The sequence below is a fragment of the Ambystoma mexicanum genome, chromosome 9, assembly GCF_040938575.1.
Source record: "Ambystoma mexicanum isolate Mex_15411 chromosome 9, UKY_AmexF1_1, whole genome shotgun sequence".
Taxonomy (NCBI): domain Eukaryota; kingdom Metazoa; phylum Chordata; class Amphibia; order Caudata; family Ambystomatidae; genus Ambystoma; species Ambystoma mexicanum.
Window position 1 is genome coordinate 144,258,610 of NC_090931.1, and position 21,525 is coordinate 144,280,134.

A 21,525-nucleotide genomic window follows, 5' to 3' on the forward strand; every position below is an offset into this window, starting at 1 on the left:
ATAGGGTGCCTCCCAAAATCCTCCCACCAGGGCTGATTTAGAAATCCTTTTTAACACTCCCACTTCAATGTTCCAATCAGACTATATTAAAGGCCTGCCTGCCCGGGGCGGTCTCTCTCATTCTCACTTTCACGCGCGCTCACTCTTTCTCGCGTGCATGCTCTTTCTCGCGTCTTTTATGCAGGAGAATGGCGGTCTGTAAACATTTGAGGTTCACAAAGATAGTACTGGCTCCAGCAGTAGTCCTGGCATCACTGGACTAAAGGTTTCCATGTGTCTGAGTGGTGGGGACAGGGCCCATGAGATCCTGCTCCAACCTCCCATTGTGAGGCACCAAGTTCCCTATGGCTCAGCCCTCTCTCAAAACCAGATGGGGGAGTGTGTCCAACTTCTCAGATCTCATCAGACCAGTTTGCCACTGGCAGGTACACACATTTCACATCTTCCATAAAAGCCTTTACTACTGGGGCATTCCTTCAAAAAACCTTGAGTTGATAGGTTGGGTATGCTGACCGTGTGGCCATGTATACATTGAGAGAATTGTAGACGAAGACAGCCTAAAAAACCGAGCAAGTATGAAATTATATTAATAAGCGGAGCTGGGGGCAGATTGTTGTAGAATGTTAAGTGGTAGAATACACAGGGCTTGGTTGCAACTAAGTGCCATCTTTGTCTCCCATTAAGCCACACCTCAAAGTTGTGTTAGCTTAATAAAGCACCAGAACCAACATTCTACATGGGCAGCGGTTGAATGTTAAAGATTAATTCAAAACTCCTGTGGAATTGGATGTAGGTGTGTCTTGAATATTCAGGTATTCATTGAGAGTCGATCAAGTCCTTTGCTTGCATATTGTCCCTGATGTTGTGCAACATTTATATTGTTATGCAGAATGTTGCATGCATAATGAGCTATACTATTTATGTAGTTCAGAAATAACGTTATGCAGATGTAGGTTTGACCATACTTTTATGCCCTCTAGGTACAGTACAAATGAAGGCGAGAGCTGGAAGACGTTTACCTTTTCCAAGAAGCCTGTTCTTATTTATGGACTTCTGACAGAGCCGGGGGAGAAGAGTACCATATTCACCATCTTTGGTTCATACAGAGAAAATGGTCACAGCTGGCTCATCCTGCAGATCAATGCCACTGATGTCCTTGGTACGTGATCATTGCATTATGAACCAGTGGATGAGGGATGAAACGTAGCACTTAATTTATCGTTTCACATATAGCGAGGAATATTTTTTCAAAACAATTTTTCTTTTATTCTATATCCATCTTAAAAAAACAAATCAATTTCTAAAAGTTAAAACAATTTTTCGGCTCACACGCACAAATCACCACCATCTACTCGCGCGGTTCTATCTTCACACACTTCCCAAACTTCATACACATATGACCATCTGTATCAGTCACTATCTTCAATTCACAATTTTTAACAATATTAGTTTCCCTTTGTCCATTATCAGGTAATTCGATCTGTAATATCAATATCCACTGGTCCATATTTTTGTTCTTATATATGTTGTATAGCCTGAAGGACCAGGGTTTATAATAGTCACCCCTCTTTTTTGATTTTGTGATCATTGCATGAGTTATATTATTTAAGTTTCCATAATTTCACGATTATAGTAATGTAATGAATGTGAAATATCAATATAACTCTTAATGACAATAGTACTGATAAAATAAATGTTAGCCATTATAAGAATAGTGAAGGTTGCAATTCAACATGTTTCTCACAACTATATTATTCTACATATTCATATTTCAACTTTGTTCCATTTTAAGCATGTTTTCACTTTTGTCATGCATTGATGTTCAGTTGGTAATCATATTGGTGTATTCCTCTGTGGGCGCTTAGTACTGACTTTCTCAATTATTTAAGATAGTGTAGTAGAATTAACGCGCGGGCCAATAAGCTGTGATTAGTTTTCTATAGGTTGAATACTGGAACTGCACAACATTTTTAATATTTGCGTTAGCTTAAAAGTAAAACAAACCTTGCCCCAAAATCCTGATTGTACTGCCATTTCAAGCCAAAATCGAGCCTAGCGACTGACGACCTGCTCCAAGGGCTCATACAACCTGGATTTGAAAGTTTTCTGAGGGTGACACAGATTTACAGGGAAAAATTCCTTGCCATTGCTCAAAGTAAAATACCATCCTCATTCCTCAACACTCTTCCAGTATTGGCCTCTCTCAAAATGTTGAAGCAGTCTGTGGTACTGTAATTTGTAAATTCAAAATGGTGGTTAATGTATAATTGGTTTAGGAAAACATCTCTCCTTAGCTTAGTTTGGAACAACACTTTATACACCATTATTGCCTTCAAAATCAAATTACTGACCAAAGTCCTTTACATTGGAAAGTGCACCAACTTTGGAACTCTAATAGTGAAGTATGACTTTATTTTATTTGTTTACATGCGGCCCAGACCCTTTCCTTCGTTCTCTTGGAATGTTCGAAGGAACAGGAATCGGCAGAAGCCCAAGCCTGTTGCCAAGCAGATTATAGACCTCCAAGTATGTAAAAGCATAGGCGCGCAGGTGGCCATGCCACTGCATGGCTCCTTCTCACCCATCTTTCAGCCGCTTCTTCCGTGTCAGAGTGGACGGTGGCTACTGCAGCTGTGCATTGTTGTGCTGAAATGTATTTAGATTTCGCTGCTTCTCATGTCCAATGTATCTAAACCTTGTGCGGTTTGTTCACACAGTTACTCCCCTGCAAGCCTTCACAATTTGCCTGTTTTTCAATGGAATGACACACTAGTGGTACCTCAGCACTGCGTGTGATTCATTCTCAGGCCTCTTCCCTACTTTGTGCTTGGTGGGAGTTCGTCTTTGGGATCGCCTCCGAAGGACATTGAGCACTTAATCTCATCGCAGACCAAGGTAAGTGGTAATCTTTTGTGCAGGGAACATTTGCAGGGTACTCCCTATGGTCCCTCAGATGGTGAGGGTGTTCAATCTGACCCTCTAACATCCATTCACCAGAATCCTGTCCAAGGTCCCTCTCAGGAATTGTACATCGATCCAGTGCTTTCACAAGTCGCTTGTCTGGGAGGAAGAATTCTCACCACCACACAGGCTAAGCAGAACTGTACTCTGTGCCACACCGAAGCTGCTAGAGTGGGAGCAATGACAGCCCTTAACACAAGACGCTTCAAAAGCACAAGGCTACCCCTGTTCGCTCTTGAGGGTACACAAGACACCCAAGAGCGCTCTGCTCTTTCAGGGGAATCATCAGGTTCCGGAGCCAGTCTTAAGGCTAAGCACAATGCTTTTTACTGGGGTTTTTGCTGTTGGCCACAATTGCTGCCACCCCCACTGAAGCACAGCTTTTGTTGTAAACTATTGGGTGCTCAAATGGCACCATAGGTAACCCATGCCACTGGCTAAAGGATCCAACAGTGTGTTGCACAAATGGGGTAACCCTGCAAATAAGACCGTGTCCAGTGCATTTCTGCTGTGCAGGGGCAGTACCCAGTCCCTCCCACTATTGAATAAGAGACACCTGTTCAGCCTTCATGGAGTATGAACATACCTCATCAAGCACTCCTTTGTGACCTGCTTCCAATGGTCTCTACCTGTGAAGGAACCCATCTTAAGCTCTACTTTCTGGTCTCCTCCCAGACAACAGGATCATTAGCCTCTTCACAGTACAGCAGGCCTTGCCACAGCAACCAATTTACTTTGCCCAAGTGGGACACAGGACTCTTCTTGGCCAGCACGACAAGTCTCCTATGAGCTGGTTCCACCATTTCCTAACCAGTCTGGATGCGAGATACTTTTTAAGGACATTTTCCATCAATTCCTCCCACGATCTTTGCTCCATCCACCGCAGCTGGGACCATTGGAACTCGGCCAGCCGTGTATTGATGGGAGACGAAGCAGACCATGTTCAGGAGGCTTTAGCCAGCTCCTCATTAGTGATCACTGCACAGGACAATTTTGAAACGGACTCTGACCCACATTTAGATGCAGGGGAAGAGGATGAGTGGAGTGGAACACCCTTACTGTGTTAAACTGTTCCATGAAGGTATCGTCATTATAATGGATTTTCTCAAGCGCACTACTCCCCCGGGTGAAATCTGCAGGAGTGGCGGATATTCTTTCCCATTCGCTAGACAACGGCAGGATCCTGCTTCAATCCAACATACTGGTAGCAACAAGAAAGAAGTGAGAAAAGCCACACAATGTGGCCCCCACAAATAAGCTGTGTGCACGATACAGGCTGCTTCCAATAGAGAAACCCTGTGTCTGCACAAACCCCCTGCACAATTGGAGGTTATTTCTGCCACTTTGGCCAAAAGAAAGCTTCCCTCTTTATAGACTTCAGAATCTTGGGTGACCTCACTCCCTCTTGTAGGGAAGAAGGGACCCTGGTCTCAAAGGGCGAAAAGGTGTACAGCAACAGTGCACTTCACTTGCACCAGGCTAATTCTGATGCTGTATTTGTGGCCTGCTATAGTAGATTTTGGTATGAGATGTAGGATTTTTCAGCTGAAATATCTGGGGGGGTGGTAGACCCCTTGCTGGTCACACATGGACGGACCCAAAAGCGCACTTAGGTTTGTTCTGGTCAGGTGGCAGCCAACAGCTTCATGATGCAGCCCTTGGAGGTGGTGAACTGAGGACCCCTCCCTGTACTTCCAAAGTCGCCTTTCTGGACCCTCATACTATGCCACGCTATCACCTTTGCATATGAAGAGGTATAGTGTCCACCAAAAGGAAATCTGAGGGTTGGGGAAGGGTGCTTAGTACTACCACTCTGTGACGGAGAGTAAATTGGGTGAAAGAAACAGAGAATTGGCCCTATAACCACTTAAGAAATGTGAAGGGAATGCAGGACCCCAATTGTAGTTTAACAAAGAGGTACTGTGTAGCAAGCGCACCTCTGGTGCGCAATCTTTACATGGCAGCGGAGCAAAGCAGACACTATGTCTGCCTACATAGTCTAGCATTCTAACTTACTTGCAGCATTTACAGCACTAATACTGGAGCGCTAGTACATTCTTGCCTGACTCCAAGATGGCCAGGTAAAATACTGAATCTTATCTCCAGAACATGCAAAACCCCTAAATACAAGTGAGAGCCATGGCATTGGTAACCCACCAAACAGCTAGCCTAAAACCTAGGGGGAAATCCTCAGTCTAACTTTACAAAAGAGCTAGAATCCTCCAGACTTTGAGGAAGTTACTACATTGTTAGCGTGCTTCTATGAAGAGCGGAAGACAATGCTAAGAAACCATAGATGGCCAAACAAAGGTGGACCACCCTTTGAAAAAGCCTGGAATAAGGAATTGGCTAAGCCAAGGGGGGTCACACTTTAAGATAGCAGAGATACTAAGGTACCCAAGGGAATTGGACCACACTTCAGAAGAGGCATGAAATTAGAGCTGGGTAATCCAAATGGGCTACTCTGTAAAAGTTTGTTGGCAGGGGAGTAATGTAATGGTTGTATTGGGGGCCATGACACAGAAGCTGGCAGGGGCCCAAAAACGCTACTGAGCAAGAGACCAGTTCACCTGCTTGGGGCCCTCTTGCAGATCCAGTTTGCTGAGAAGCAACCAAAGCTTAAGAAGCACCTTAACAAGAATATCCTAACCAGAGCCTCATTCTCATGCAGGTTTCCCTTACCTGGGAAGATAGGGGGCATAATTACAAAAGCCTGAGAAAAGTCTAGGTGGATGGCGGGGCGAACCATTGGAGCAAGAGTCTGGATACCACAGGTCTGGCCTTGTAAATAAAGAAGCTTCAGAGACCCCTAGGTTAAGGGGGGGATGTTGCATGTCTTGCCTCATTAGGAATTGATCCCAAAACATAACAAGATGTCAATTGTGCTGGGGAACTTAAAACTACCCTGGGTATGTGAGCAAAAAAGGAGATGCTTTCCTCTGTGTAAATGTTCCAGAATTGTGTGGATTAGACTCTGGATTGGACTTTGGGTCGTAGGTACTTTTGGGACTCCTTTAGCATAACTTGGAGGAGGTCTTCCTCCAGCCTGACAGTTTTCCTGATAATCTCCTTTTTTGTATTTTAGTTGGTGTACTTTATAAACTTTGGGTGTTTGTCCAACCTTATCACAAGATCTAGTAACCTGGGCTGAAGGTCACTAGCCACAATGATTGTGATCCCCAGAAGGGAGAATCAAAATAAGTCTTTGCATCACATTTCTGTATCTTGAGTCATGTGTGCCTTCTCTCCAGTGACCAACATGAGATAGTAGCTCCTTTTCCCTCGCTTATTTGCATATGCCTTAAATCATGCTACCAAAGACCAAATGTTTCTACACTACGCTTAATTCACAAACATGTCATTGTGTCTCTATCGATTCCTCATGGAAGGTGATTGTACTGCATACTCACAGTATACTGCAACATGCCTTAACCTGGAACTGCACAACACTTTATTTCTCCAGCATTGGATCTTTCATGGATTCACATGATGTGAATATTCGTTGTCAGGCTGGGAACCTCGGTCACTTCAACCTAGCGTTTTCCAATGGAAAACTTTGACACTTTGTGTCCCATCAACGTCCTTTTTGGGTGCTTTAGTCCCCACCAATAGGACGTAGGGTATAAATAGCCCCACCCCCGTGGCTTCCCTTCAGATTTCAACCGTCTCCAAACTGTTGGGATCACCTCAGGTTCTTCGTGGTTTGCACGTGTGTTTGCTACTTGTGTATTGAGATGGCTTCTGGGGCTCCGAAGAAGTCTCTTTTCGGACCCAGTGCGGCTTTTTTGGTTTTACTTAATCTTGCTCTGTATAGAATGTTAAGACTCATAAGGAAGGTCCCACACATTCAGAGTTGCAAAAGAAAAACACTAATGAATCAATAACTATGAACAATCATTGTCACAATAATATGTGAATTTTTGGTGCTACCAATCACTGATGCAACAAAGCACTTAGTTTGTACATGTTTTCACTAAAATGTACTGATTGCATTTTACCCGGGGACCAATTGTATGAATGTATTAGATAATTTTGTCATTTATGAATTATCTGTGGACTGATTTTTATATCATGTTTTTTTCCCAATTTTTGAGACCTCGAGTGTACAACAGGACGCAGTGGTTGAGGGTAGTTTTTCCACTCTGACATTGGTGTAGAGGAGCAGGTAGCTGATATCTTGCTAGCTCTCGCCCTCTCACCACCGTCCTATTGGAACAGTCGAAGAGCCATAAATGGGGCCCCCTGCATCGTTCCTATACCTCATAGAGTATGAGACGTTATGCTCTAACAGCCATACAGAATGCACTGAAAGTGTGGAAGGATGTTGCATGGAAGAATGCTACATGGAAGGATGTCTCTTTCCAAGATGTCAGAATGCATCAATGAATATCGTGGATGGGGATGTTAAAGTGAAATCTGGCTAGGACAAAGTGGTGGCATAAAGAAGATATATGAACCTATGTTGAAATGATATAAAAATACTAAGTAACAATGTAACTGGAGCATTAACAGTAACATGAACCTAAAGCTAAAGTAATCATGGATCTAAAAAAGATTAAGTAACTTACTGACCAATAACTGTAAATACGCAGTAAAGCAAGGTAGAAATATAACATATAGAAGCTTGCTATAGAAGAATATATAACATGGTAAGGATGGCCATATTGGGGAAAATGGATGCTGGCTCACGTTGAAATTAACAAAGCTACCTCTGAGACAGGCCGAGACTGCAAGAATCAGGAGATGCAGGAAAACAGTTTTGTGCGCAGAGCCGACGAGTCAAGGTTGTCCAAAGCGAAGATGCTATTTGAAGAAGAATGAGCACAAAGAGTGTGCATGGATCCGCTCTAAAGGTGGGGATATTCTTCTTCTTCTTGGATGTGTAAGGAAGGCATGGTATCAAATAGTAAAACGGACACAAGTACTCACAGTTCAAGGGTGTTTATTGAACTTCAATTGGGTTTGAAATGTGCCCATCTAATCCCAAATCTAAAGATAGTAGCAAGCTACGACCATCAAATAATAACAGTCCTAGTAGAGTCAGTCAAAATAAAAGGGCCTATACTAATCCTTTTGCCAATCCTTACTTCTAAATACAAATAGTGTAGGCAACAATGTTATGCAAAAGAAAAGTGTTCAAGAAATGATTTATTAGGATATTCACGCCGTTGGCTTCCCTTCCCCACGTTTTCAGCACGGGACAAGGCGGCACACTCAAGCTTAGCACACTCTCTGGCTTCGCTTAGCATGAGGATGCAGTTCAAAACTTCAACATCGGGGCCTTCTGTGCAAAAGTCTCTTTGCCATTCAAAGTCTCTTATTTCAGAGGGCCTGATGCAACATGACAAAACATTAAAAGTTCCTCACTTTTCAGGTGATTTACTGTTCACCCCGGTTCCACTTCCGCCGGGCTCAGACCCACTTTAACACAAAACCTTCAATTGGTCTCCCTCTGTTGGGCTCGACCAAATTCATGTATTTGCCCAAACTTTCTCTACTTCATCAAAATCGAAGACATGTGATTGTGGGCATGATTTTGCTTGACCTGTCGCAGGACTACTTGGATTTACATTTAATTGTTTATCAATTGATCTCCGTCCACTGGGCTCGGACCAAATCGATCTACTTTTGTCATGTCTCAGCTGGATACCTTAAAGACCTTTGATTGAGCACCCACGCTGTGCCAGACCACTCTGGCAAAGGTATTGTAGCTTGCTTTAAAGTTAAATCACTCACTAGCTGTTCAACTTCAGTTGCCCCTCTGATCACACACGTTTTAACAATGTTTGTTCCAGCACTCGCCATACAAGGTTGCTGCTTGCAATCTTGGCTTCAAAACACTGGTCTTGTATCGGTCTCCCCAACTCACCCACTGTGTTGATTTCACTGAAGCGGTTTTGTTCTTGGAGCCAAAGACGGTACCACGGTGGCTAGGGATTTTTCCCACCTTGATTATTGACGTAGATGGGCCCTGGGTATCTGACACACAATGCAGGATTCTTAAGCCTGGTTTCCTGGTCTTCCCTCTTCTATTCTTGCAGTCTCTGGAAAGTAAAGGGTCCTTGTCGAAAAGCTCAAGGGGAATTGTCCTTCTTGCGTTCCCCTTCGGTTTTGCCATCTTTCCTCTCTTGCTCAGCTGCCATCTTGAAACTGCTGTTTCCTTGTGTGCTTTGCGTTGCTCAGAGTGTGCTCTTGTGCTCTGCCTTTTATCCATGTGGGGAAGTGTAATGGAAGTCGGGTGTGTGTGATGGTCAGTAATTGCCTGACCTTGCCTGACCATTGTTTTGGGACATGTTGGGTATACTGCTTGGGTGTTTGTCTGTTTTCTCTCGTAGCGTGCTGTCCATGAGAAGGTGTTCGGTGTTCTAAATGGGGGCCGTTTTGTTTGTTTCCCTAGGAGTTTCTTGCATGGAGGCTGATTATATTCTCTGGTCACCTGCGGATGAGCAGGGCAACGAATGTTTGTTGGGGCGTAAAACAGTTTTCAAAAGAAGAACACCTCACGCGACTTGTTTTAATGGTGAAGACTTTGATCGACCAATCATGATCTCGAACTGCTCCTGCACCAGGGAAGATTATGAATGGTAACTGCTAATCTCAAAATTGCTACTGTAGCCTGACATTTTAGTAAAAATAATTCTTAGAGCATTAAAACCTGTTAATGCGACCCGTCGACTTTGTGGATTACTATTTTTCTTTATTTGCAGTGATTTTGGATTTAAATTGAGTGAAGACCTGTCATCCGATGTGTGCGTGCCTGATCCAGAGTTTGCTGGTAAACCCTCTGGACCTCCAGTCCCGTGCCCCGTGGGCAGCACTTACAAAAAAACAAGAGGGTATGTTGTGTTTTCGGACCGTACTTTGTTTCTGTACTGAAACTGTGTAAACTTAGTAGTTCCCTTTGCTTTTGTCAAGCTGTAATTGAATGTATATGGATTATTTATCTTTTAGTTTTTATTCAAATAAAAGCATAAAAGAAAATGTAGCATTTCAGAAACAAATTGTGTTTTCAAGCAAGCCTTCAACTCTGATAATATCTTGGCAAAAGGCCTACATTAAGAGTTGTATCCAAATTGAAATCTAATGATTCCAATACTGGGAGTGGTCAGTGTTGAATTGCCCTCCCGAAATGTAGCTCATCGTGAAACCTTGTGTGTTCTGGACGGGAGTTCCATAGGGGAAGGGCCAATACAGACACCCTCCACCGCTCCACCCAGCCAACCGAAACATGTATGAGCACATATGGTGAATCATATTGGACTTTAGTGTTTTTCAGTGTTCTGGAATGCAAATAAGACAATTGCATTGCATATTAATTCTGGTCCACCTTTGGAAAAGCTGAACACACAAGCAAAGATTAGGATTGCGAAAACTGTTGAATGGATGCGAGGAAAGAAATTGAGGGCTTGATGATGGTGTTCTGAAAGATTCACTCTCATGAGAATTTGTGCTGACACTGCACATTTTTGATATCCCATTTCAAGAGACCAAAGTTGGCTGTTTTAAGATTTGTTTCCTACTTTTAAAGACTTTTATTTGACCAAATCCATAAAAACATTTCATTTCAAAATATGCAATTGGAAATTAAAACGATGACGTCCTTCAAGCAATTAACATTGCACAGCAACCCCTCTACCAAATTAGCAGATTTAGCAGTTGCTCAGCAATTCGGATAAAAACGCAGAAATGCCCACACATTCATAAACTCCCATCACATAAAAATACATCAGCCTACCTAGATTAAAACCGCAAACTCCTTGCACTGAAAGGCGACCAATTGCATATACAAATTGGAACCATATTTTTAAAAAGTTATTGCATTTAGAAATAGTTCTACCTCAATCCAAGAGACCATATTTAACAGGCAAACATTTGTACTGCACATCCTTTGTGGACAAAGGCATGGCACTACACTAAAGGCAATAAATATGCACATTGTGGGCCGCAAGTTTGTTTGTTTTATTATTTATAATGCGCGAGCGTACCCGGGGGTATCAGGGTGCAGCCTTTACAAGAATTTTCGAAGCTTGGTTACAGTACACGAGGAATATACATAATACAGAAATATGTACACAAATGTTATATACAATATATACAAATCAGCAGTAAGGCCAACAGGCCGTAATATAATATACAGGTAAGCAAGAGGCACACGTGGTTACGATGTGTGCGTGTAGCGCTGGACACTACCTAGTCTTAGTGGGTCTCCAGTTTCAGCCAGGAGACTAACTTGGAACGGAAGTTCTGATAAGGCAGGTCTACTCTAAGGTTTGGAGGCAGGGAGTTCCAAAGCTTGGCAGCTTTTACCGGGAAGCTGTTGCCTCCTATGGTGGCCCGTTTGTAGTGGGGAACAGATAAACAATCTTTGTATGCGGTTCTGACGGGTCTTGAGGAGGATTGTTTGTGGAACCTGTTGATCAGGTAGGTTGGGGCTGCGTTGTTAAGAGACTTGTGGGTGAGTGATGCCGTTTTTAAGAGAATTTTATCTCTGGTGGAGAGCCAATTGTTCTGTTGACTGAATCCTGTGATGTGTTCTCTTCTGGAAATGCCCAGAGCTGCTCTGAGAGCGTTGTTCTGAAGGGTTTGCAGTTTATTGGTGGTGGCCTTGGTGGATCCTAGGTAGAGGGCATTACAATAGTCGAGGCGAGACAGTATGAGGGCTCTGGCGGGTGTCAGACAGCTAGTATCCGACAGGAAAGGTTTGGCTGCACGGATTAATTTGCACGTGTAAGCCGTGGAGGATGCGAGGGAGCTCACTTGTCTTTTGAGGGAAAAATTGGAGTCTAGATAGAATCCCAATGTTTTGACCTCCTGTCCGACTTTAATGTTGTTCCCGTCAATCATGAAGGAGTTATAAGCCGGGCCAATTTTCTTTATACTGATTGCGGTGCCTAAGATGATGAGTTCTGTTTTATCATCATTCAGGCATAGTCCATGAGTAGCCATCCATGCCTGGATGATGATGTACACCCTATTTAGCAAGGCCAAATCTTTTCCATAATCTCCTGAAAGCGGAAGGAGGATCTGAGTATCATCTGCATAGTTAGTGTAGGTGATACCGAGATGATCCAAATCATCGAAAAGGGGCTTGGTAAATATGTTGTATAATGTGGGGGAGACACAGGAGCCCTGAGGAACACCGCATGTGATGGGTATAGGGTCTGCTACCGCCGTGGGAGAGAAGACCCTCATAGTCCTGCCGTTAAGGAAGGATGTGATCCAGGTGATGGCCTCACTGGAGAAGTGAGCTGAAGTGTGGAGGTGTGAGCAAAGGACAGAGTGATCGACCAGATCGAAGGCTGCAGATAGGTCGAGGAGGAGGAGTAGGGCGGCTTGCCCGTTGTCTCTGAGCGAGTCGATCTGCGCTTTCAAGTCAATAAGGGCGGTTTCGGTCCCGTGTTGGGGGCGGAATCCAGATTGTCTAGAGCCTAAGAGGTTGTGTTCTTCCAGGTGCTTCTGTATTTGTACATAGGCAACCTTGTCCAGAATTTTTAGTAGAAAGGGAACAGTAGTTATGGGTCGGTAGTTTGTGGGTATGACTGGGTCAAGTGTGGGTTTTTTCAGTAGAGGTAGTACCCAGGATTGTTTTAGGTTGGTAGGGATGGAGCCAGTGGCGAAGGAAGCATTGATCAGTTTTGTAATGAAAGGGGAGAGGTCGCGGGCAGCATCTTTAATGAGCTCTGCAGGGCATAGATCTCCCTGGCAATTAGACGGTTTCAGGGACAGGATAATTTTTTCGACTTCCAGTATGTTGACTTTGGCGAATTGGAAGCGGGCTAGGTCGGTGGGCATGGGTTTGTCCGGAATTTTTGAGTTGGGGGTGTCATTCAGGGATGCTCTTTTGCTGGAGATTTTACTTTGAAGAGTCGCAATCTTGTTTGCTAGGGCACTTTGAATTTCTGAGCACCAGTTTTTATCTTTGGTGCACGTGTCAAGGGGTGCTATGGGGGTTTCTATTTCTTTAAGGATGGAGAAGAGTTCTTTCATGTTAGATTTAGCTTGGGATATACGAGAGTCAAAGGAGGCTCGTTTGGCCAGGTAGATTTCTTTTTTGTAGAGTGCAGCTAGTTTGGAGAGTTTTAGTTTGTTAGAGACTGAGGGGGATTTTTTCCAGATGGCCTTGCAGTTTCTTTTTTGCTGTCTTAGTTTTTTGAGGAATGGTGTGTACCATTTGTGAAGGTGCGTTTTCAGTTTACTGGATCTCAGTTTAAGGGGGGGCGATGCGGTCCAGTGAGGTGGCCATAATCTTGTTATATTCTTCAACCAAGGACTCAGGGTCCAGGTTATCAGGAAGTGAGTTGAGTGTGGGGAGTAGGTTAGGGATAAGTCTTTCTACTGTCATGTTCTTCTTGTTTCTAGTGAGAGTGGGTGGGGCCTTAATGGTAGGCGGGGGTGGAGGTCTGTCGGTGGAGAGCATGAATGATACCAATGGTGGTCAGTCCAGGCTTGGGGTGAGATATTTGTGATGTTCGCTAGGCAGTTGTGGTCGGCCACCCAGTCAAGTGTTCTACCTTTCGTATGCGTGGGTGTCATACATCTTTGCACAAAGCCTAATTCAGTAAGAGTATTAGCTATGGTGCTAGCGGGATGGTCTTCTAGGTCATTGTAGCCCAAGTTAAAGTCTCCTAAGGTGAGAACTTGAGTGGAGCTTTTGAGGTTGCTGGATAGGATGGAGTTAAGGTCTTCGTCGAAGGTGCCAATGGGGCCTGGCGGGCGGTAGATCAAGTAGATGTTAAGAGTTTGGGAGTTAGTGAGTGGTATTTTAACTGCTAGTGATTCGGAAGAGAGGGCATCGGTCGAAGTAGCTAGTCTCATGGTGAGACTGTACTTATGGATAAAGGCGACACCTCCTCCTCTAGAATTAGGGCGGTCTTGTCTCAGGATAGAATAGTTATCTGGGACTGCCAACATAAGCATAGGGCCTGCTGCTGGGTGTAGCCAAGTCTCAGTGATGGCGAGGAAGTCAAGGTCTTCAGTGAGGAGTAAGTCTGCAATTTCTGTAGCATGAGCTACTAGCGACCTAGCATTGATCAAGGCTCCCTTGATATTAGGGCTAACTATGTTTTTAGAAGTAGTGGCTATGTTTTTTGAAGTAGTAGTATGGCGCTTGTCTTGTGTAGGTTTAGGGGTACCCTGGTTGCGGGGGTTCTGAAGGGTTTGTAGTGGGTTACTGGTTTGCGTGGAGGTAATTGGTCGCGGTGGCAACGTTCTAGAGTTTTGTATAGTGGGCAGTGAGCGGGCAGGGGGTTCATGGATTTTGGCTGGTCTAGCTCTAAGTCCTAAGTTCCTTTCTGTAGTGGTGCGAGGGTGACAGGAAGGTAGCAGTACCTGAAAGTCGTTTAAATCTAGGTATGGTACTTGGTTGTTAGGCCTAGGTAGGGCTGGCATGTTGGGTAGGTGTGGAGCCATCTTGGTCGGAAGTGTGAAGATCAGGAAGTAAGCAGGCAAGATAGACACATGCTAAATGGTGGGGTCGAGAGTGTTATGAAGCGCTAAATAATACCTGAATTAAGGTGGCCACACGTGGTTGGGATGGTCTATGTAGCCCCTAGATAAGGGTAGTTGATAGGGCTGTGATGGCGGGGGCGGCCTGGGTTAGAAGTGTAGGGCAGAGTTACTGATAATACGTTGAATAACACCTGGGAGGTAGGAGAGATATGGCAGGATAGCTGCAGTGCCTGGGTCGGCAACTAGGTGGAGGTGGTGTAAGTTGGCTAAAATATGAATGACGCCTAGATTAAGGCCGCATAGATTGGCCACAGTACCTGAGTACTAGCTTCAAGGTATGGCAGTATGTCTAGAAAGCATGGATAGGCTGCTGGATTCAAGATGAGGCAAATTGGCTGGAGTGCATGGATATACAGTTGGAAGTCAATCAGGCAATCTGGTGCCACTTAGCAGGTGACATTAGGATCAGCATATTCACACAAGATGAAAATGCAGTAATTCAAGTGCAGTTCTATGCAGAACAGATTTGCAGGCAGTCTGAATGCAATTTCAGCAAATGAGGTTAGAATCAGAATAGTTGCAGCTTAGCAACTTAATATAGTCAGATAGGCAGAAGTCATTGTAAGACTATACTGGAGGTCGTGCTGACATCTAAGTGGTAGGTTTAATGTGTGTAGAGGGAGCTTCAGTGCTATGCCTAGCAGATGCTAGTTATGGTTGGAACCCTTCTAAGCTAGGCAATGCAAGAAAAACACAAGTGCAATTGTGGCGCGAGGCCCAACTAGACTGGTCAAATGTGAAAGCACACAAAGGCTAAATGCAATTGTGGCGCGAGGCCCAACTAGACTGGTCAAATGTGAAAGCACACAAAGGCTAAATGCAATTGTGGCGCGAGGCGTAGCTAGGCTAGTAAAGTGTAAAAACACACATAGGCTAAATGCAGTTGTGGCGCGAGGCACTTTAGGCTAGTTAATACAGTAACACACATAGGCTAGATGCGATACACAGGGCATATCTAATGTATGTTGTGGGCAGACATAATGCTTGTGTAGTAAATAATGAAACTAAGCTATTATCAACAGGTATGAAGTACTGTAAGCGGGCTGTGCAGTGATGTAGTGAGTGAAGCTCCGGCTCTCGTGGGCGAGGTGGGGGCTTCCTACTCGCATACTAATCCAGTGCTGTAAAAGCACATGTGCTGCTTACAACATGTAAACGCCTATTTGCAAATGAGATAAAGCAGTTGAGTAAGTGTGTGCACAGTGAGTCAACATTTAGTGGCATTCGGTTATCAGACAGTATAATGCTAAGCGGTTTTGGTCGAGAATCATCGGTCCGAGTGTTAGCAGAGTGTGACCAAATTATGAATGGGCGTATAGTCTCTGTAAGTAGGTGCATGCGCACGCTTATTGTTGATAGTGGAGCAGTTTGCAGGTTACCTTATGTGGAGGCAGATCGAGACGTGCAGGGGTCTGGCAGACGGCAGACACGGGCACGTAACGGGCACGTAACAGGCATGAAACAGGCACTAGCCTTGTTTCTGTGGGCCTTGGAAGAGGTGGGCCGGCTTCGCCTGCCGGTGCCCAATCAGAGGGAAAAAAAGCTTGGCAGCCTATCAGGATGCAGTGCCTGGTTCTAGTTAGGTTAAGTATGTTAGGTTAAGTATGTTATGAAGTGACCCGTTTTCTAGCACATGCAGCAGGAATCAAAGTTTTTCTTCTCCGTTGTACATGATGCATGCAACAACCAGCAAATACAAAAAGCCAGTAGAGAAAATGCCTGGAGACTTTTGGAAGTAGACACAAGAGGCCAAGAAACACTGCCAAGCAGATGTGTTTGGGGACTATGAACAAGGAGGGCTAGCACCAGTAGCTCCTCAGTCTGTCCTACCAGCAAGGACTAGAACTGAGACCCTATCACCAACACAAGTACACAGGACCATTTCCATAAGCTTTGAGCGAGCCGGGACCAAGAAAAGCTGCAGGACACTGCAGTGCTGAGGTGAGGTATATGGATGGCGAAACACCCGAAGGGCGTGAGAACTAAAATTCAGACTAGACTTCCCAGACAGATATCAGCCACCAGAGAAATGGAAATATCCTGTTTGGTGCAAACCCTGAATCAGTGACGGTAAATGCAAGGAGTTAAGATGTAGCTGCATTCTGAGACTTGCAGCCACAATTCCTACAGCGGGTCTATGTGAAATTTCTGAATATTGATGGTCGCACACAAAAAAAGGGAGTTTTTGTTTTTTTGGCCGATTTTGGTGCGGCCCTCAATATTGTCCCACTGATCGCCTTTACTCTTTAATTCGGGGGGTAAGGGTTTCCCCCTGAACGCAGCCCCTTTTTCTCACCATCAGTCACTTCCCTACCCACCCTCCAACTCACATGCACCACACACACACACCACTTAGCTCCTGCATCCATGGCTTCCGTAAGGCCTGGACATGCCGGTCATACCCTGCGCACCCTGCAGTCTTTCTAAAGTGATATTTTTTTTATAGGCAGAATAATAAATAAATGTTCACTCCAGGCCCCTACAGCACGTGGAGAGAAAGAAAGCCCAGGATTGATATGCAAAGAACAGCATGTTGACACCAAAGTCAAGGATCACAAAAAACATTCAATCCTCACTCAGTGAATTGTTGCATGTTGGAATGATGAGTTGGTTACCTGAATCGCTTGAGAAAGTGCACTTGTTAGCAACTGTTACATTCTAGTGCTAGAGTCAACATTGCAAGCATACCATTGAGAAAATACACTTAAACTGAACTGTTGTATGCTACAACTGGGATCCGCTTGAAAAGAAACGCTCACAGAAAAATGTTGCCTGCTAGGATTTGGTCTCAGGAATCATTTGAGAAAACAAATTTAATATCTGTTGAATCATGGAATTCTAACCTTATTAGCACATTACCATGTCTAAGTATTGTGGCAAACACCCAGAAAAGAGTAATTGGCATCCTGACACTGGCTTTCCTGTTCCAGATTTTGCTCAAAATTGTGTTTGCACGATCGGCCGCACAGAGGGTTTACTTTCCATGTAGGCTCCGCGCGAGGGTCCCGAAAAGTGGACTGAGCCCCCACCACAACATCCCCCCCATCCCCCCCATCCCCTCCCCCGCCAGCCTGAATATCTACAGAATTTGGCGTCGGAGGTGTCTGCGACGCACTGGGGAAAACCCCGACCACCTAGAAGTACTGTGCAAAGATGCGCTCGGCCCCATGAAGCCCACCTGAAATGTTCGCCGCCCTCGGGAGGTTGTGCACACCCCCACCCCCGAGACCAAAGGTCCTGGAAGAGGGCCGCTCGTCCATCGGGTGCTGCCGGCACCGTCCCTACACGACCGCGAGGAGACTGTTTAGGGACCTGCAGTTTAAGCGGTCTCCGCTGTTGCTTTTACCACGGGCGCATACTCCGGTCACGGTAGACTGAGATGCCCGCGTGGAGACTACGCGCTCCCTCGTAGTATGGAAACATCCTTCGCCCCACAACAACACAGTACTTGCTCCCCGCAGCATACTTGCTCGAGTTGTCCTAGCAGCTCATCATATGTAGACTCTTCTTGGACGCTACGTACAAAGCGGGCCGCGGGCCCCCTCTTGGATGCCAGCACGTCCGGACGGCTACACAGGAAGTGAGTATGTTGATCAGCGCAGAGCCGTTCATGACACATTCTCCCTCTCGGCGTCCTGCACCTGATCCTCGACCCGTGAGGGACATAACTGGTTGCTGGGCCTGACATCACGATACCGGAACCCCGAAGAGGTGGAAGAAGCTATAGAGCCATAGGTCCTATGCAATAAAGGGCACTAGTAGATCTCACTTAGGCAACAAAGGACTGAGGGTTGGGCCCCTGTCGGACAGGGCGTGTGCGCTCCTCAGAGCCCACATATACATCTAAGCTCACCAGACTTAAGAACAGGACCCCAGCATTCCGCTTGGTGTGGATCCTGCGCATGAAGATTACTTAAGGTGGTCGCACGCTGGCCGCAAACTGATGTCCCTCTCTCTGGGGGAACCACCCTGGAGCCTTCTGACGTGCTACATTACAGGCAAGTCCCCATCAAAACAAAACAAAAAAGAAATAAGAACCACCAAGTGGCGCTTGGTCACACACGGGATGCTGCTTGTTAAGGGAGCTTTCCAAAGCATCTTGCCTCAGCCACGCTTGGCCACCGGAGGACACAGCTCGCATACACAAGCACATATTTCTCAAATGACCACCCCGGCGTTGTAGTCCTCCCACGCGCAGTTGTGACCCGCCGTCCACGGACCTTAAGGGCAAACTGGCGAAATACAAGTTCACACCAACCAGCGAACCCCTGAAGTTGCTCACTAAGTCCAAGATGTCGACTCCAGGGTCTGATGCAGCTGCAACCAAGGCGGACGTCGCTGACCTACTTACCGAGATGAGAAGCATGAGAGCAAACATAGGCAGCAAAATAGACAAAATTACACAAGGATGGACAAAACAGAAGACGGGCTGGAACAGGTCGAGCATAATCGAACCTCCCTGAATACGTTGGAGGCCCAAACGGACCACAGAGAAGAAGAAATACACATCAAGGTTGATGATCTTGAAAACAGGGAGCGCCGTAACAACATATGGGTGTTTGGCGTTCCCGAGAACATACCTCTCAACCTTTTCAGACTGCTTGGAGGGTGAGAGCCTGGGTTGGACACTGGAGGCGGTGCCCAGGGTTAAAGGAAGTGACATCACAGGAAGGTGTGTGAAGAAAATACCACTATTAACTTACTACACTGCTGCAAAACTAGGCTCTTTTGCATGCAACCATTGTACCAAGTAAATTCAGTTGGAAAAACAATACACATGTTCTTTCTGTACAGTTTATTTTTTTTTCCCCCAGAAGCAAACCTGCCTGCAAAATAAATGTAGAACTTTCACAAGAAACCAACTGTGCTCACGTGATGTTTAAACTCGAAATAGTGGAACAGAGGCAGTACATCAATCTGGAGACTAAAGCCTCAATTTGAACAATTATTCATTGGTCAGTTTGCAATTCAAATACCTTAGTTCTTATGCTTCAGGTTGTATGCTCGTGTAGCCTTTTTGGCTAGCTCTATCAAATCATCATTTGGCTTCAATCTGTGGCAAGGTTGTGAGGCTTCATTGGTGTGTAATTTTACTCGTATAATTGACGATAGTGTTCTGGACAGCTCTAAGCTGCTTCTAAATTCTGTTTTGTTCTTTATCATGGAGAACACACTTTCTTCCCAACATTTGAATGAGGCAAAATTAAAATTAGGAGTGCCAGTTTACAAAGAGGAGGGAAGAGTTTTAATTTAGTAAACCTTGCCCAGATTGTGTCCATCCTTTCGGGTGGCTCATCAATGTCTTTATTTGATGAATCCCAGGGAATTTCGTCATCAGCCAAAATCTGATACTCCACTTATCGTGAAGGAGATATCTGTCAGAATTCTTAAAAAGGTGGTTGTACCTATCTAAAAAGTATTCAATAGACTCAAAGGAAACCATTTCCCTTCTTGTCACATCAACAAACCTTACATGCTTTAGGAGGGCCTCATTAAATGGCAGTTTTTGCAAAGCATAGGATGCTGCTGCTTCATAGAACTTCCGACATGCTGCAAAAAAAAACCAGTTTGTCTTTGCGTGATATCCCCACCTTCGAACAGTTTTGACAGGGAAGATCGTGTTAATTCCCCAATGAATAAGCGGTCATCACTTTGCTGGGTTTATGGGTCCTGATATTCAACGCCTACTGGGAAATCAAAACAAAACGGGAAAAAATCTTGTTGACAAAAGAACACATATTGTGATAAAGTAGATGAACCGTAGGCTCTTCTCGCTGTAGAAATGTATTGGTCTGCTCAAAAATTGGCAGTACTTGTGAAAAGAAAAGCAGGAATATTTCAGTCATTGGATCACTGAATCGATCTTTCAAACGCTGAAACTTCCCATTTGCAAGATCCTTTGACATAAAATAGCTTTTTAGGGCTGGATACAGCTGATAAATTTGTGACACTGCTTTACCTAAAGTGAGCCACCTTGTGCCAACATGCTTCACCAAGTCTCTATATGTAATGTCCGTAAAATCACAAAACTCAATATATTCCCCTTTACGCTGAGCACAGCTCATTGGAGCACCTAGCCTTGTAATCAGTCAAAAGTGTTGTGTATATAAGGGACCACCAAATAGAGGTTCCACCTAAAGCACAATCTGGTCCCCAGTTCTTCCCAGAGCCCATCCCACTACTCAACCCAGTCTATCGCACTGCCTAGGGCTTAGCTCAGCCCTGCCTGGATCCCAACACACTCAAAGGCCAGTGATACATGGGCATATAACAGAAAAAGCTGGCTAATGTTACAATTGATACAAATGGCTATAAACATACCATGACTATTGGCTTTGACCACTAATATTCCTTTGTGAGCTTAAAAAACACCTGCTAGTTAGGAAGCCATTTCTATTTTTGGATGTGAAGTGTGCTATTAAATGTGCACATCACGTAAACTGGTGATTCATAGAATCTTTCATAAACAGTATGCTGCCCTGCCTCTGATGCCACTCACCAGGCTATGTTGTTGTCCTGTTTAGAAGCTGAAGCAGCTCTGCGTCTAGTTGGTTATCAGCTCTGGTGCACACTCCCTCTGCGTTCTCACTGGCCTCAGCCCTGTTTCCTCCACTGGTTGCGGACTAGAATCTGGTCTGTACAGTGCTATTCGTGCCCCTCAAAAAATTGATATGCTTGTTAATGTATGGCACTTAAACACATACTCTTATTTTTTTTTATTTTTTATTTTCTTGTATATAATCAAAATACATGATTTTTACAAGGCTGACATCTTCCTAGAAAGTCTGGAAAGCCGATCTTATTTAAGAAAGTTCCCGTCTACTTTTAAATAGACACAGTGTCACGTACGTGAAGAAATTCCATAACACCCCCCCATGGCACACTGAAGCAGTTAGGGCGAGGAAATACGCAGGGTTAAGCCGTGCCCAAGGGCGTTGATTGCTCAACATATTTCTATGATGACGTGTATAATCTAAAGCTAATTATGAAAGGCATTTTTACAAATAATGGATTAGTGAAGCACATGAAAGGCAAAGGGGAACCTTAATAAATATC

General features: G+C 44.7%; 1 protein-coding gene across 2 annotated transcripts in view; it reads left to right on the forward strand.

The window, feature by feature from the left end:
- The window catches only part of SORL1 (sortilin related receptor 1), a 1,341,481-nt gene that overhangs the window by 284,292 nt on the left and 1,035,664 nt on the right, over positions 1-21,525 (forward strand). For both annotated transcript variants that reach the window (XM_069614318.1, XM_069614319.1), the window contains exons 13-15: positions 981-1,159; positions 9,359-9,545; positions 9,669-9,797. In XM_069614318.1, the coding sequence (XP_069470419.1) occupies positions 981-1,159; positions 9,359-9,545; positions 9,669-9,797 (495 nt within the window). The remainder of the gene's footprint in view (positions 1-980; positions 1,160-9,358; positions 9,546-9,668; positions 9,798-21,525) is intronic.